Source organism: Bison bison, unplaced genomic scaffold (genome assembly GCF_000754665.1).
Source record: "Bison bison bison isolate TAMUID 2011002044 unplaced genomic scaffold, Bison_UMD1.0 scf7180017864345, whole genome shotgun sequence".
In the NCBI taxonomy this organism is placed as follows: Eukaryota; Metazoa; Chordata; class Mammalia; order Artiodactyla; family Bovidae; genus Bison; species Bison bison.
This window is the reverse complement of record NW_011494917.1, coordinates 3,431,442-3,448,761: the sequence shown is the minus strand read 5'-3', so window position 1 is coordinate 3,448,761 and position 17,320 is coordinate 3,431,442. Positions and strand designations below refer to the sequence as shown.

The 17,320-nt window shown below is 36.9% G+C and overlaps 2 protein-coding genes across 2 annotated transcripts in view; one reads left to right on the top strand and one right to left on the bottom strand.

The window, feature by feature from the left end:
* Positions 1 to 17,320, bottom strand: part of GTF2F2 (general transcription factor IIF, polypeptide 2, 30kDa) — a 125,999-nt gene that overhangs the window by 66,318 nt on the left and 42,361 nt on the right. The gene's annotated exons all lie outside the window — the stretch shown is intronic.
* KCTD4 (potassium channel tetramerization domain containing 4) lies at positions 261 to 3,064 on the top strand. Its single transcript, XM_010854622.1, has one exon. The coding sequence runs from the start codon at positions 1,619 to 1,621 to the stop codon at positions 2,396 to 2,398; it is 780 nt and encodes a 259-aa protein (XP_010852924.1). The 5' UTR covers positions 261 to 1,618; the 3' UTR covers positions 2,399 to 3,064.

Genomic DNA, 17,320 nt, shown 5'->3' with positions numbered 1-17,320 from the left:
TGTTTCGAAAAAACAATGCAAACCTTTTTAGAAGAATCTCCGCCAATAATACTTCTATCAAGTGACAGTGAAAGTCACTCAGTCGTGTCCAACTCTTTGCAACCCTGTGGACTATACAGTCCATGGAATTCTCTAGGCCAGAATACTGGAGTGAGTAGCCTTTCCCTTCTCCAGGGGATCTTCCCAATTCAGGGATCAAACACAGGTCTCCCACATTGCAGGTGGATTCTTTACCAGCTGAGCCACAAGGGAAGCCCACTTCTATCAAAGTTGAAAATTTTTAAATACCTTTAATGTAAAAAAAAATGTAAATAAATTTGACAAAATCTAAAGTCTAATTCTGTAGTTCCTCAGAATAATTTAGCAGGTAGATCAGCCAAATAATAGTGTACTGGGGACCATGTTCACATTTCTTACCACTGGGTCTTTAAACTCAAGAAATGAAAACTCAGATCCCTAACATGTTTTGGAAAGCAATTTACGAGGGAAGAAGGAAAAAAAAGAAAGGGGGCAGGGGAAAACACCATACTCACACTGTTAGAGCTCAAAAAAAAAAAAAAAAAAAGGCAACAGGCTTTGGTCTTTTCTCTCCCTTTTTGTGAACACTGGGGGGAAAAAAACAGCAGCAGCAAAAGAAACCCAACTAATCTGGCCCATGATATTATTTTATAGCAGGTATTTTGAAACTGTCTCTGTCATCTTCTCGAGGGAGCACTCGTTCGTGCACACACACACAAACACACAGACACACAGACACACGGTTACGGTATTTTCCACAGCAGTCCAAGTCTTTGTTCAGTGTGTTTAGGGTGAAACAAGCTTATGAATTTTTCATAAGAAATCTTAACCAAAAAAAAAAAAAATACCGTAAAGCCTGTTTATTTGACTTGTTTTACTTGTAGGGTAAAAAGCCAAAATAACAGAACCTTTTGCTGAAAGACATTAAGAAAATTTCTTCTCACTTACTGATTCCCCAAATCAGAATCACATGCAAATCCAATTAAACTTAAGTACAATGTCACAAATAACGGGTTTAAGTATTCTCATTTTTGTTTCTAAAATGACACTACCACCGTGAAATGTGTGACTTTTTACAGGAGAGAAAATTCTATACACCTAGGTCCTTTCTCTTTGGGTTTCCTACTTATAATTTACTTTAAAATATGATAGCAATTCCACATATATTATTCTCTGAAAGGTCACAGTATTGTTCAATATTAAGCCTGCCTACTTAATTTTGACACTGAGAAGTGAATAAAAATTCACACTTAGCTGGAGAATTAAATATATATAACTGCTTAACTGCCCATAGGAAATTCAATTCACTGAGTAACTTTTATTTATGTCTAAGAATATCTATGAAAACCTTTTCACAGCAGGTTCCTTCCCTGATACGGTTAAATGCAAATTATCTCTTTTCCCTCTTACTCCAGAAAGCTCCTGCATACATAGCTGATACGCCACCTACTGCAAAACCGAGCTGACAGCGCAGGCGATGCTGCCAGCATTTCCATTCCATCACCAGGCTGGGACTGAATAAAGGCGTGTTTGTGTGGTAGTGTTTCTTTTTTAAAAATCTCAACGCCAAGAAGAACAAGCTGAAATAGCGTGTTCAAAAATGGAGCGTAAAATAAACAGGAGAGAAAAAGAAAAGGACTATGAAGGGAAACACAACAGCCTGGAAGATGCTGACCAGGGAAAGAACTGCAAATCCACTCTGATGACCCTCAACGTTGGTGGATACTTATACATCACTCAGAAACAAACACTGACCAAGTACCCAGACACTTTCCTTGAAGGTATAGTCAATGGAAAAATTCTCTGCCCGTTTGATGCCGATGGTCATTATTTCATAGACAGGGATGGACTCCTCTTCAGGCATGTTCTAAACTTCCTACGAAATGGAGAACTTCTACTGCCCGAAGGGTTTCGAGAAAATCAACTTCTTGCACAAGAAGCAGAATTCTTTCAGCTCAAGGGACTGGCGGAGGAAGTGAAGTCCAGGTGGGAAAAAGAACAGCTGACACCCAGGGAGACCACTTTCTTGGAAATAACAGATAACCATGATCGCTCACAAGGACTGAGAATCTTCTGTAATGCTCCGGATTTCATATCAAAAATAAAATCTCGCATTGTCCTGGTGTCCAAAAGCAGGCTGGATGGCTTTCCTGAGGAGTTTTCTATATCGTCAAATACCATTCAATTTAAATACTTCATAAAGTCTGAAAATGGCACTCGACTGGTACTGAAGGAAGACAACACCTTTGTCTGCACCTTGGAAACTCTTAAGTTTGAGGCCATAATGATGGCCTTAAAGTGTGGTTTTAGACTGCTGACAAGCCTGGACTGCTCCAAAGGGTCAATTGTTCACAGCGATGCACTTCATTTTATCAAGTAATTACCTGTGCCACGAACAAAGGCAACAAGCATGCAGCCAGCAAGCTTCGGAAAACCTCGGCATCAAAGGCATCCCAAATAATGTGCCCAACCAGCTCTGTACTCAGAGTCCTGCTGCTAATCAATTACTGTGAGCTAACGGTATGTAAATTCTATCGCTAAAGATGTCCTTCTCTAGGTGTTCCTGCTGATCAGACGTACACTTAAAGTGAAAACAGTGATCTCCTACATACTGTAAATAAAGACGGAATGCTTTTGCTATTGGTTTATTTTTCCTTAAGCTGTCTTTCAATCAGAATGTCTTGGGTACTTGTACAATGAACAAGCATGTACATTATCTCTCATTCTTTCAAGGAAAGGTTAATAAAATATTTTAAGGGACTATGAGACTTTAAATCCTTTCTACTCATGGCAAAAATCTACGAAGAAACTGAACTGATAAAATTAACCATTGAGAGCAAGAGAGATGTGCAGATCTACTAAAACAGAGCTGTGGTGAAAGCAAAATGAGATGTAAGCATTAAAGCTATGGGTTTAATTTTTGATGGTAGGCACCAAAAGCTTGTTCATAGTTTCTGTATTTCATATTAGAATTATAGCTGGATTGAAATACTGCTGAAAATTCCTAGAAAACTGCTTGACGACAATAAAAAAAATGAAAGCATGACTAACTTCTTTGCTTATAGTTAATAATTATAGTAAAAAGTTACATGTGTCACTTTTAAAACAAATATGCCTTTTAATGACTTCACACAGTATTATGCATTGATGCAGTCAACTGGCAGGCTACAGGCTATAGTAACCCTGGCTGGATTTGCAAGTGACAAAAATCAGCCAATTCATTCCTTTGCAGACTGAACTCCAATACAGCATGGGTAACTTATTCTCAATAGAGTATACAGTATTAGAATAATGAAGAGAGTTCATTTTCAGAATTATCCTAAATATCTCATCTTTCAAGCTCAAAAATAACACACGAGTAACACTAAACATTATTCCTATGGCAGAAGTTTATTGATTCTTTTCAGTACCTCTTTCGATGGTAAATCTCAGGCTCAATGAGTTTGTGATCATTTCCTTAGTTCATGCTAAACAAGAAGTTATTTTTTAAAATTGGGTTTTACGTATGGCTATCTAAATTAAATAATCAAGAAAGTTAGCTTTAAAGGTGAGAACATTTTCTGCTCGCAAAGAACAGCTAAATCATTTATTTCTATGCCACTTGCTTTCTCTGACTTCTAAGTACAAATAACATCTTAATTCACTCCTTTAAAATTTAACCATTAAAACTGGTCATTAAATATTGACTTTAATAAACTTTAACAAAATATTTCTGAAAATCTGAACTGAGGTTACAGAAGTTAGCATCTATGCAAAAAGTTTGCTTATACATAAAAACTCAGGAGAGCTAATATTCACTCAGAACTGTAACTGACTTCCCATTACAACATCTAAGGTAATACAAAAGTTGGCTGTACATACTAAAAGAAATATTTTAAAACCTACTGTACAAAAAAGTCCTTTAAAAATCCATGTTAAAAACAAAAATCTCTACATCAACTGCATAATTTTCTTTTTGTATAACAAGAAAAAAAGTTTATAACATCAAATTATCCCTTATGTACTTAAAAAGGCTTAATCAGGATTCAAAAGAACTATGAAAACAGAAAAAAAATACTAAAATCTATTTTATCAGTCACTATAATTGAACTGTCTACATACCTCTCCAGCTTATGAGTTGACTTTTCCTTGGCATTTGGACTTTGTAATGTAAAAAACAAAAACAAAAACACGGTAATGATTTAATGTCAAAGTAAGATTTTCTCTAACAAGGTTTCATTTCAGATAATAAAAATAGCCCTGACACATCTTTTTACAGGAGATATAGTTTGTACAAATCTCCTTAGAAGTATTATAAGTGAGGCTTTTGCATCAGTTCACAAAAGAAAATTTAACTGTTATAACAAAATTTTATTGATGGAAACCATTACTCTAGGAAATCTGTCACTGATTTTTTTGAACATGTCTAAAAAATCATTTCTGAAATGCATTTAATTCCTCCTTAAGCTTTTGATAAATCATAATATCCTAAAACATTTAGTAATCTAGAAGGAAATAAGGCAGATTGATTACTCTTGCAAAAATTTTCATAAATATATCTTCAAAATCACTTGCACTGGTATTTACATATTCAAGTGTCTACATATTGTAAGTGCACACGAAATACCTAGTTTTTTAAATTTTTATTGAAATATTGGTGATTTACAATGTGGGGTTAGTTTCAGGTATACAGCAATGGAAATACCTAGTGTTTAAACTTCACTACTTTAAAAAATACTGAGAAATACTTCCCATTCAAAAGACTCAAGTAATTGTACAAAGTGCCTACTATAAGTCAGAGTGAAGTTGTCACAACATTTTTGTTTGCAATCAATGACGAACTTCTTCCTCAAATCTTTTCTCATATCGTTCCAAAGAATAAATCACAAAGTGACTCTATCTTCTTTTTCAGAAGAAAGCTAATAAGAAAACAGGTTACTGTACTTGCCATATGCCTAACATATATATGTGTGTATTTGGAATTATACCACACAGTGATTCTAGCATTACCCTTAAAATATAAAAAACAAACACACAGCTTAAGGTATACTGTATTTCTAAAATGTGTATGGCAGTGTGCAGAACAAAGGGAAATGCTTACACAACTCTTCAAATGATACAGAAATGATGACTACTGTCTCAGACTGAAGATCAGGATACTAATTAAACTTTTTTTTTTTTTTTTAAAGAAAAGTATTTATATTTCAAGTGCTATTTTTAAGATGTTAAAAGGTAACGTTAGTGTTTTATCACATGCCAGGTACCATGCTATGAACATATATTATCTCAATTAATCCTCACGATAACCCTAAGAAAGATGAAGAGAGAGCCTTAGAGGGCTAAGGGACCTGCTAAGATCCTACAGTTACTGAGAGATCAAGGTGGAACCAGTATTTGAAACCTAGTTATGCCAGCTCCAGAGACAGCAGGAACTATGCTTTCGCAGGCCACTTATCTCTGTAACACCTAGAACCTGGCATAGAGCAGGCATTCATGAAGTACATGCTAAACAAAGAACACCAAAATAGAGGTTTGCCTCACTTGATAAAATCTCACGATGCAGGTATTCTTAAAATGTTGAGTGAAAAAATGGATTTCGGGAAAGCAAATAATATTTTAAATGTCATGTCGTGTCATTTAAAGAACATGAGATGAATCATCTCACAAGAATAAAGAATATCCCAAATTTGTATATTGGCAAATCTAGATTTTCACATGTCAGATTTGCTGAAAAGGGGGGTTACTTTTTATGGCTTATAAAGTCCACAGAACTTATTATGAGGAAAAAATACAGGACAGTGGAACACATATGGGCTCTGCAGTCAGACCTGGGTTCAAATTCAATTAACTTCCCCTAATTTGCTTACATGACCATAAGCAATATTCTTCACTTCTTTGAACTTCAACATCCTCACAGTAAAATAGATAGTAATGATCAGTTGATAGGGCATTTATATGGCTTAAATTAAATTCTAAATTACATGTAAAATCCCCAGGGAAAGAAATGGTAACCCACTCCAGTATTCTTGCCCAGAAAATCCCCATGGACAAAGGAGCCTGGCAGGCTGCAGGCCACAGGGTCACAGAGTCAGACACAATTGAGCAACTGAACAGCAACATGTAAAATGCCTAGCCCATCACAGACTTTCTATAGCCTGGTTATTATCTTATCCAGTGCAAAAGTATCTTCATGACATAACCATGAATAACAGGCACAAAAACGCACATTTACATTAACTAGGTTTTCAACTTAGACATGAACAGACAGAGAACTTTCAACAAATGCAAGCTTAATACTGTGTTGAATTCTATAAGATACAAGGCTCTACTTTAAATTGCTCCAGGCAAATGCAGTTTTCATCTTTATTAGTTTAAAAATACGTATGGTAAATTTTTCTTAGGACATTTATCTCCTAGTTTCATATGCAAAATCTACAAGAGCAAACTAATCACTACAGCTGTTTTCAGCAATTTAAAATCCGTCAGGAATAACGTGATATCACACTCTTAAAAGATACCCCTATCTAATAAATTATGATCAAATGCTTTAAGCTGCAATGGTGTCAGTCAAGGTTAAAATCAGAGCACTGGAATCATAATAATCTTGCAAATAAAATAGAGATGTAATACGAACTATCCAAAACAGCATGCAACTTAGAAATTATTTATATTTTGTTTTTTAAATTTTTTTTATTGGAGTTGACTTACAATGTATTAATATATGCTGTACAGCAAAACAACTCAGTTACACACACACACATTCTTTTTTATATTCTTTTCCATTATGGCTTATCCCAGGATAACTGAATATGGCTCCCTGTGCTGTAAGGCAGGACCTTGTTGTTTATCCGCTCTACACATAACAGTTTGCATCTACTAAACCCAAACAACCAGTCCATCCATCCCCCTTTGCCCCTCCCCCGTATTTAGCTCTGAAAAATATCATCGTTACCTCTGTAGCAGACTTATCTTCCTAATCATATTTTGCCTAAGTTAATAATAAAATTAATTTGCTTCTGTGAACAAACACCAAGGGGATGATGATAAAGAAAGATGTGCTGGGAAGAAGGAAATATCTAAGATGAAATTTTGAATTTGCCTAATTTATAAAGAGGTGACTGTATTCCTACTTCTCCTCTTTGCAAAGATACACAATAGTTCAAGAGTTTAAATCAAACAGAAGTCACCAATATTAATGGAAGTCTTATAAGCTATTATAAATAACGTACACTTCCTTCCAAGAATGCAAAAACTATGCAATATCAAGCATTTTCTACATAAAATATAGTAACTCTAAATTTATTTAAATTACTACACATTTTCGAAAACATACTGGATATTAAAAGGATGGGGAACACGTGTATACCTGTGGCGGATTCATGTTGATATATGGCAAAACCAATACAATATTGTAAAGTAAAAAATAAAATAAAATTTAAAAAAAGAAAGAAAAAAAAAGTCAAACAATTATACTACATTTCCTTGTTACATGTCTTAAAAAATTGTTCCCCAGCATAAAATAAAAATAAATAAAACAAGATGCAGTTAACCTAACAGAACAGCAGGTTTTTCCAAACTGAGGACTCCAGAATATTCAGTTACATTTAACAGCAAATTTTACTAATTTTTTTTTAAAGATTAAGTTATTTTACAAATTCCTTTTTGAAGACAGGCCCAATCTTTCAAAAGTTATTTTGATGACAGCCTTTTAGAATCTTCAGTACATATTTTTCTACATAAAGTATAAAATTGGGCAAGTCTGATTTTTAAAAAATTCCACGCTACTGATTTTACCTTGTTATAGGAGGTTTGTTAACCAATATTAAAGTTTCTTAAAACTGTTGAGTGATACAAACTTTAATCTTAATGATTACTTGAGTCTGATAAACTTCTATGACTTAAGGTGGTTTTACAAAGAACTACAATGTTTAGCATTTACCTCAGGTACCCTATCATTTGATGAATTTTTATTTATATTTATTTTTAAAAAACATTAAATTTAAGTGTAGACATCCTAAGAAAACTACTTTGAATTGTGCATTTTTCCTATCCATGTAAAGGAAAGACTATATCACTGTGTATAGAAATAATTATTAATAAAGGTTGATGACTATTAGATAGAAATACCAAGCAAAAGAAGCTAAAAGTCACAGGTGACTGATTTATAAAAAAAAGAGAAACAAAAACTGCAACCCACAGGCATTTATGACACATATATGTTTGCCTTTCACAACACAACCAGAAAGAAACACTGGGATTCAATATACAGATATTCAGCTACCTTGAAAACTGAAGGCAGGCTTTATCAAAATGTCATTTTGGTTCCCAGTTATATATCACTCCTCTCTTTTTCCTATCTTACCAAAATTTAATTATTTGGATATAAGGTAGACTGTACTTAATAAGAGGCAAGAAGGCTCAACTCTCTCTCTTACAATTATATAACAAAAATTTGTATATTATAAAATTCACTACACAATGAATATATAGGAAAATAGTAAAGCTTGATACAAAACTTTGGTAGGTAACACTGAGGTTGTTTAATGAAGCAAAGTTAAGCATTAAGTAAAATCATTCCCAATTGTCATTCTGTATCACCCTAAGACAATTTAAAAGGATGTAACATTTTTAAGTAAATTAATTCTCTTTATTTAAAAAAACAAACAAACAAAAAGGAGTATGTACTAACAGTGGCCTTTTTGGTTCAAAGTAGTGGGAAGGAAAAGCAGTTGAAGATTTAAAAATCAAAGTGAAAAAAGACATATAGGACTTCCCTAGTGGAGCAGTGGATAAGAACCTGCCCGCCAATGCAGAGGACTCGGGTTCAATCCCTGGCCCAGGAAGACTCCACATGCCTTGGAGCAACCAAGCCCACGAGCCACAACTACCGAGTGTGCCTGCTCCAGCTACTGAGGGCCGTGTGCCTGGAGCCTGTGCTCCGCAACAAGAGCAGTCACTGCAGTGAGAAGCCTGCACACCGCATCAAGGGGTGGCCCCGCTCGCTGCAACTACAGAAAGCCCGAGCACAGTGGCAAAGACCCAGTGCAGTGAAAAAGAAACAGATTTCTTTCTTTTTTTTTTTTTTTCAAAAAAAAGGATGTATCAACTCCACCAATGTTAAGACTGGCTAATGAAGCAAAAAAGATGAAACCTATTCTACAGAGACGAATGGTTTTCCAACAGGGGCGCAACTACTACCTACCTACCTCTACCCTTCAAAGAAATCACCTGTGGTTGTTTTGGTTTCGGGTATTACGATACTATAAAAGACCATACTACCCTGCAAAGTACATAAACGGGTAGAAAGGAATAAGAAAACGTGGGACCTGCTGGTAATCTGACCTTTGGCAAAAATCATAACAATGCCTGCGTTCACGGAGGTGTACTCTGTATCAGTTAGCACTCAGTACTATGCATGCATTGTCTCCTCTATCTCTGAGGTGCACAGACTGCTACTTTCCCAGCACCCATTCTTCCCTCTTTGTTAGTAACTGAACCCAAATTCCACTGAGGTGGCAGCTGTACCCAGATAAAAACTGGTATTTTCTGATGTTCTGTAAGTGCAAGGTCAAGTTATCAAGTTCTGACCAAAGGAACAGAAGCAAAATTGACAGGGTATGAGTCTGGATATGGTCCTCTCACAACGCTGGGTGAGCCTTTCTGACTTGCCCTACTGCCTCCGCTTTGCTGCCCGGAATATAGATGTGATGGTTAGAACCACAGCAGTCATTCTGGATCACCTTGAGAATGGAAGCCACAAACTAGTGATGGCAGACAGTTGCTTGCAACCATGGGACCGCCACACCAGACCTGGACTTCTTACCTTGGAATTTCTGTACAAAGAAGAAAAACACATTTGCATCACTGATATTTTAGGATGTCTAACAGACAGAGGTGGGCAGTATTAAAGACCTTGTTTTATCAATGAGAAAACAGACCAATAGAGTTAGGCAACGTGCCACAGGCACACAGCTAGCAAGTAACCCCCAAAGCGCCAAGCTCTGAGCTACTGCGTAACACCACCTTCAGACCACACACCAGGAACTGAGTGAGAGATTCTGCAAAGGACGTGAGCCCTGACAACAGGCGAGACAATGCTGAGGCCAGGTTAGCTTCTCCACTCATTAGACTATGTCATACATCAAACCCTGGCTTAAAATACTGGACGACAACAAAGTCAATGAAAAAGGGAATCCAGTCAGTTTGCCACGGAAAAGAAACAACAACACTAGAGCAGAGACTCTATGGATGAGAAGTGTGTAGCCACAACCACAGAAAGGAAAAGGGATAACTGGTAGGTCCAGGAATAAGTTTAACCTAGAGAGAAACCTCTGTAAGCCAGGCAGATTTTCCTCATTCAGGTCCAGAATCATCATCAGATTAAATCCAGAAAAATAGCTACCTGATTTCTAAAAATGAACTAAAAATTCTTAGTTTTTTGCCAATTTCTGCCAAAGTTCTTGCCAACAAGGGTCTCTATAGTCAAAGCTATGGTTTTTCCAGTAGTCATGTATGGATATGAGAATTGGACCATAAGGAAGGCTGAGCATCGAAGAACTGATGCCTTTGAACTGTGGTACTGGAGACCTCTTGAGAGTCCCTTGGACAGCAAGGAGAACAAACCAGTCAAACCTAAAGGAAATCAACCTTGAATATTCACTGGAAGGACTGACGCTGAAGCTGAACCTCCAATACTATCGCCACCTGATGTGAAGAGCCGACTCATTGGAAAAGACCCTGACACTGGGAAAGATTGAAGCCAGGAGGAGAAGGGGGTGACAGAGGACGAGATGGTTGGATGGCATCACCAACTCGATGGACATGAGTCTGAGCAAACTCTGGGAGACAAAGAAGGACAGGGAAGCCTGGTATGCTGCAGTCCATGGAGTTGCAAAGATTTGGACATGACTAAGGGGCTGAATAACTAAATTTCTTTATGCAGATGGATGGAGGGGAAGGGTGCTTATATATTAAGTAAGCAAAGGAACAACTCAGACTTCTCTGACATAGTCAGCTTTTGTACTACTACCCCCGCCACTGCTTTAGGCGTGGGGGTGTGTGTGAGGGTGAATGGAGAAGTGAATAATCCTCCTGTTTCCCTGCAGTATCAAGCAATTAAAATACTCTGGATGAAAAAGCATCTTGTATGCTATGCTTCAGAGTCTTCTGGGAGGGAATGAAGTAAGAAAACTGAGAAAGAGAAACGTAGTCTGAAAACTTGAACTTGTGGAAGCTGGGAGACAGACATGGCCAATTTTTTTAGAAACAGTAAGATGTGAAAGAAGAAAGTTACAGAATGAGCTACCTTCAGACCCAGAGAGGGGCCTGAGGCTTTAACCAGCGGGGTGGCCATTTGTTCCCTAAGTAGCTAGTAATATCTTCAATTTTCCAAATTAATAAGCTTGTGGCAAACTACTCAAATAATTATACATTTTCCCTCCAGAACATGGTAACAGAAGGATCAAGACAAGCTACTGCTAGCTTTTTTAACACTTAAGTTAAAATACTGGAGCGCAGATGCTATAGCTCACATACTTTTTAAAATAACCAGGTAAACAAATGACCTATGACCTAAAGGATAATGATAAGTGAGTTTTTCTGGTTATATAAGCCAAAATTGATGATTCCTTAACAGGCAATACACACTCATCCACATATTTACAGATTTATTTAAATTTACTTCTGCTGCTGCTAAGTCGCTTCAGTCGTGTCCGACTGTGCGACCCCACAGACAGCAGACCACCAGGCTCCCCCATCCCTGGGATTCTCTAGGCAAGAACACTGGAGTGGGTTGCCATTTCCTTCTCCAGTGCATGAAAGTGAAAACTGAAAGTGAAGTCGCTCAGTCGTGTCTGACTCTTCGAGATCCCATGAACTGCAGCCCACCATGGGGAGCCCTTCATCCATGGGATTTTCCAGGCAAGAGTACTGGAGTGAGTTGCCATTGCCTTCTCCTAAATTTACTTCTAAATGCATATTAATTGTTTTTGTATTGCATAGCTTTAAAAGATAAAATTGAGTTACTGTTGCTTAAAATCTTATTTTACACAGCCACATGGGTGGCAAATTATTTATAAATTATTAGAAAACTTAAACGCAAGAACACAGCATAAAAGAGTTCATCAGGGGATTTCCCTGGCGGTCTAGTGGTTAAAAGGTCACCTTCCAATATATGGAATGTGGGTTTGATCCCTGGTCAGAGAGCTAAGATCCCACATGCCTCAAGGCCCAAAAAAAGAAACATAAAGCAGAAGCAATGTTGTAACAAATTCAATAAAGACTTGAAAAAAAAAAAAGTCCACATGAAAAACAATATCTTCTTTAAAAAAAAAGTTCGTCAGAAAGAAAAAGTATTTTGAGTATCTGTAAACAAATAAATGAAAGATGTCAACTAAGATCAACATAGTTAAAAAAAAAAAAAAAAAACCCAAACGTTGCCTTGGAACTCAGGCATCTTTTAGCTTCTAGTCACTCAGAGTGCATTAAATAACTAAACAGATGAAGACAGAGAAGTGCTCTTACTCTGAAACAATCAAGGAAGATGCCTGCAACCCCAGTTTCTACCATAATTTTATAAAATCAAATAGAGAAGGACAGGACCAATGTCAGTCCTTGGACTGTCAATCTTTCTGGATTGAGCACACATCTCACTCAAGTTGCTAATAACATCTTCTCCTTGGCTTCACATTGATGACAGATATCTTTTAAATTTTATTGTAAGCTGATACAGGCCAAAGCAATTCATTTTCTTAGACTCATATTTTTAAAACACGTTTACCCTGGACATTTATTTAAAACTTTCTTGTAGCCGAAGACGCTTACATCTTTAAGTCTATTGTTCATCACTGCTCAAAATTCTAGCCCACACAATTATAGGCTCATATTATACATGTAAAATAAAAATAATAAAAATTCAATTAAAGATAAATAAAAGGTTCAGATGAGCATTAAATCATGCCAGGCACTGTGCTAAAAATACTGCTATTGCTACACCTAATTTACAAATGAAGACACTATAAAGTGTGGCAAAGAAGTGTGTCAAAGACCTCAGAGCTTCTAATGAGAAACCGAGCAGGGTTTTCACTCAGCAGTTAGGCTCTAGAACCCCTTCTCAGTTACTGCCACATACACTGCGTCAACACACATTCTGCTCTCAGCTTTGAAGAGTAGAAAACTGATTCATTCCTCCATCTCTGAAGAACAATGTTCATCAAACAACTTAAACATGATTCAGAGATGAGGTACTCAGCTCGTCAAAAAAGTGTTTTTAAGCACATTAGAAAGTAATGTTTATATGCGTAAGTAACTGAAACATTTTAAATAGTCTTATAGCTATTCATTCAAAGATTCTCCCCAAAGTTCTCCGGGCCAGCTTTTTGACTCTGATTTATTATTTTGAAACAATGACAATGACTTTCCTTAAAGCTACTATGAATAAATAAATTCTAAGCTGCCATTAGTTGAAATGTGTGACCCCCTCCCTTTCGAGGCAGCCAGCAAGAAGGGAGGGAGGTGTGCGAAGAAAATCGACGCCAGGCTATCTGAAGAGCACTTTTGGTTTTCTTAGGACTATATATAGCACATAACACTCGAGAGATTGGCAATTCACCCATACAAAAACATACTTCTTTCTGAGAAGTCCTGCCTTCAGCATGTCACACTACCTTCTGAAAACAACACTGACACATACATGAAAAATTAACTGAATAACTTTTATTGAATAAAAATTTATTAAAGCAATACTTTAAGATAATTAACAGGCTTCAATTGTATAAGCCCACAGAAATAACAGTCCAATCCACTTCACTACAAACACATAAAACTAGAGAAAAGGACCAATCATTTTCCCAGGATATAAGCAATACTGACCAAATTGAATCAGAGTTTATAATTAAGACAAAGCAAACTTATTACAAATCAGATTTGGACATCAAAGGAAATAAAGACAGGAAATGTGGAGGGGACCAAAAAGGGAAGTATGGTTCAATAAGTAAATCAATTCTTCCACAAAAGCACTACAGTGCACTGCCAGCTTAAAAATAAACATTTACTAACTGCCTAGAAGTGTTTGAGAAATGAAAGATATATACCTTACATATATGGTATATCACTGTCTCTCTATATAAAATTATAACTACATATTGAAAACAGACACAAAGCAGCAGGTCTAAAATGGAGATTAAAATTCTACAATGGAGCTGAAAAGAAAATAATGGATATTTTGCTAAAGTCATCCATAAACCCTTTCTGGGAAAAAAGGGGGATTTATTGTTAAAATCTAGACAATGAAGAGATAAATAAAAACAAATAATTTAGGAATAAGATGGTATGATCAAAAGATTAGAAGCAAAGTGCAAATCTATTTATCCAATTAATAGTAAGGTTAAATAACCAGAATATTAGCTGCAGAACAGAATGCTTATCTTAAAAACCTTAATAAAGTGACAATCAGTTCAGTTCAGTCATCTTTGCAACCCCATGGACTGCAGCACGCCAGGTGCCTGATGAACTATGGACGGAGGTTTGTGACACTGTACAGGAGGCAGGGATCAAGACCATCCCCAAGAAAAAGAAATGCAAAAAAAGCCAAATGGCTGTCTGAGGAGGCCTTACAAATAGCTGTGAAAAGAAGAGACGGGAAAAGCAAAGGAGAAAAGGAAAGATATACCCATTTGAATGCAGAGTTCCAAAGAACAGCAAGGAGAGATAAGAAAGCCTTCCTCAGTGATCAGTGCAAAATAGAAAACAATCGAATGGGAGACTAGAGAGCTCTTCAAGAAAATTACATACCAAGGGAACATTTCATGCAAAGATGGGCTCAATAAAGGACAAAAATGGTATGGACCTAACAGAAGCAGAAGATATTAAGAAGAGGCGGCAAAAATACACAGAACTATACAAAGAAGACCTTCACGACCCAGATAATCACGATGGTGTGATCATGCACCTAGAGCCAGACATCCTGGAATGTGAAGTCAAGTGGGCCTTAGAAAGCATCACTACAAACAAAGCTAGTGGAGGTGATGGAATTCTAGTTGAGCTATTTCAAATCCTAAAAGATGACGCTGTGAAAGTGCTGCACTCAATGTGCCAGCAAATTTGGAAAACTCAGCAGTGGCCACAGGACTGGAAAAGGTCAGTTTTCATTCCAATCCCAAAGAAAGGCAATGCCAAAGAATGCTCAAACTACCACACAATTGCACTCATCTCACACGCTAGTAAAGTAATGCTCAAAATTCTCCAAGCCAGGCTTCAGCAATACGTGAACCGTGAACTTCCGGAGTTTCAAGCTGGTTTTAGAAAAGGCAGAGGAACCAGAGATCAAATTGCCAACATCCGCTGGATCATGGAAAAAGCAAGAGAGTTCCAGAAAAAACATCTATTTCTGCTTTATTGACTATGCCAAAGCCTTTGACTGTGTGGATCACAATAAACTGTGGAAAATTCTGAAAGAGATGGGAATACCAGACCACCTGACCGGCCTCTTGAGAAACCTATATGCAAGTCAGGAAGCAACAGTTAGAACTGGACATGGAACAAGAGACTGGTTCCAAACAGGAAAAGGAGTACGTCAAGGCTGTATATTGTCACCCTGCTTATTTCACTTATATGCAGAGTACACTATGAGAAATGCTGGGCTGGATGAAGCACAAGCTGGAATCAAGATTGCTGGGAGAAGTATCAATAACCTCAGATATGCAGATGACACCACCCTTATGGCAGAAAGTGACAATACAACGAATAAAATTGTGAGGAAAATAATTTCCTAATTTTTCATAACAGAATCAACAAGACTGTCAAAAAGTGAACCCTGGCGTTAAAAAAAAATAAACAATGTAATGACTCTAATTCCTTAATTTTTCTCTGCTCAGAGAATCCACACTTCCAACTCCCAACTTTAGAAGGAGCTCTTGGGAACTCATGTTTTTTGTAGAAAAGAAGCATTTATTTGACACTCAGCAACTCTCTCTTCAGTTATCTTTATTCTGTTAAATTCAATAAATTAACTATACTTCTTCCTATTTCCTATAATGATGGGCTAAGTTACTTAGATCAAACCTCCTGTAAAACAACTGTAAAAGCGGAATAAAATCCTGAAAGTAGTAAAAAGACTACCAGAGGGGACTTCGCTGATGTAGTTAGGACCTCGCCTTGCAATGCAGGGGGTGCAGGTTCAGTCCCTACTTGGGGACCTAAGATTCCACAGACGCTGCAGCCAAAAGACAAAACATAAAAACAGAAGGAGTATTGCAACAGATTTGAGAAAGATTTTTTTTTTAAAAGAGACTACAGGATAATAAATGATCACCAAGCTCCAAAGATAGGGAAAACAAGAATCTTTGTGGTCATGGGCCAATCAGAAAACTTGACCCTTTGTTTAGGATGCCCAAGGCAAGTGCTGGGGGACAGAAATTAAAATCCAGAGCCTGCATAAGGTGGAAAGCCTAACAGAAACTTCTTACCATAAAAAATTAAAATCCCAGGAGGCTATACTCACAGAGTGAGTACAAACAAAAGGAAAAGCCAATCCAATAAAAAATGGACAAGAGATCTGAACAAGAATGAATTTCACAAAACAGAAAATCCAAATGGACAATAAATATATGACAGGGATTCAGCTTTATTAGAAATCAGTGAAATGTTGGAAAAAACCACAAAGACAAGTTACTACACATCCATAATACCAGTTAACTTTTTTTTTTTTTTTTTTAAAAAGGTCAATACCACTGGAGAGACTGGAGAGGAATTGAAACAAAAAGAACTCACACACATTGCTGATGGGACTGTAAACTGGTATTAACTTCTTGGAGAACAGTTTGGCATTATCAACGGGAAGTGAACGTATCTACTCTGTGACCAAAGTCCATATATCTTTAAAAATTTATGTACCAGGGCACAAGTAAAAAAAGTTGACAGCAATACTGTTAACAAGTCACAAATATCCAGTAACAGTAAAAACTGATAAACTGAGCTAAATACACATTGTGGAATATAGCAAAGAAAATGAATAAACCACCACAGAGTAGTACATCATGAGAAACGCTGGGCTGGAAGAAGCACAAGCTGGAATCAAGATTGCCGGGAGAAATATCAATAACCTCAGATATGCAGATGACACCACCCTTATGGCAGAAAGTGAAGAGGAACTAAAAAGCCTCTTGATGAAAGCGAAAGTGGAGAGTGAAAAAGTTGGCTTAAAGCTCAACATTCAGAAAACGAAGGTCATGGCATCCAGTCCCACCACTTCATGGGAAATAGACGGGGAAACAGTGGAAACAGTGTCAGACTTTATTTTTCTGGGCTCCAAAATCACTATAGATGG

What these genes read in the sequence shown, in the direction of transcription:
- KCTD4 (XM_010854622.1), top strand. Translation starts at nt 1,619, where the DNA reads ATGGAGCGTAAAATAAACAGGAGAGAAAAAGAAAAGGACTATGAAGGG.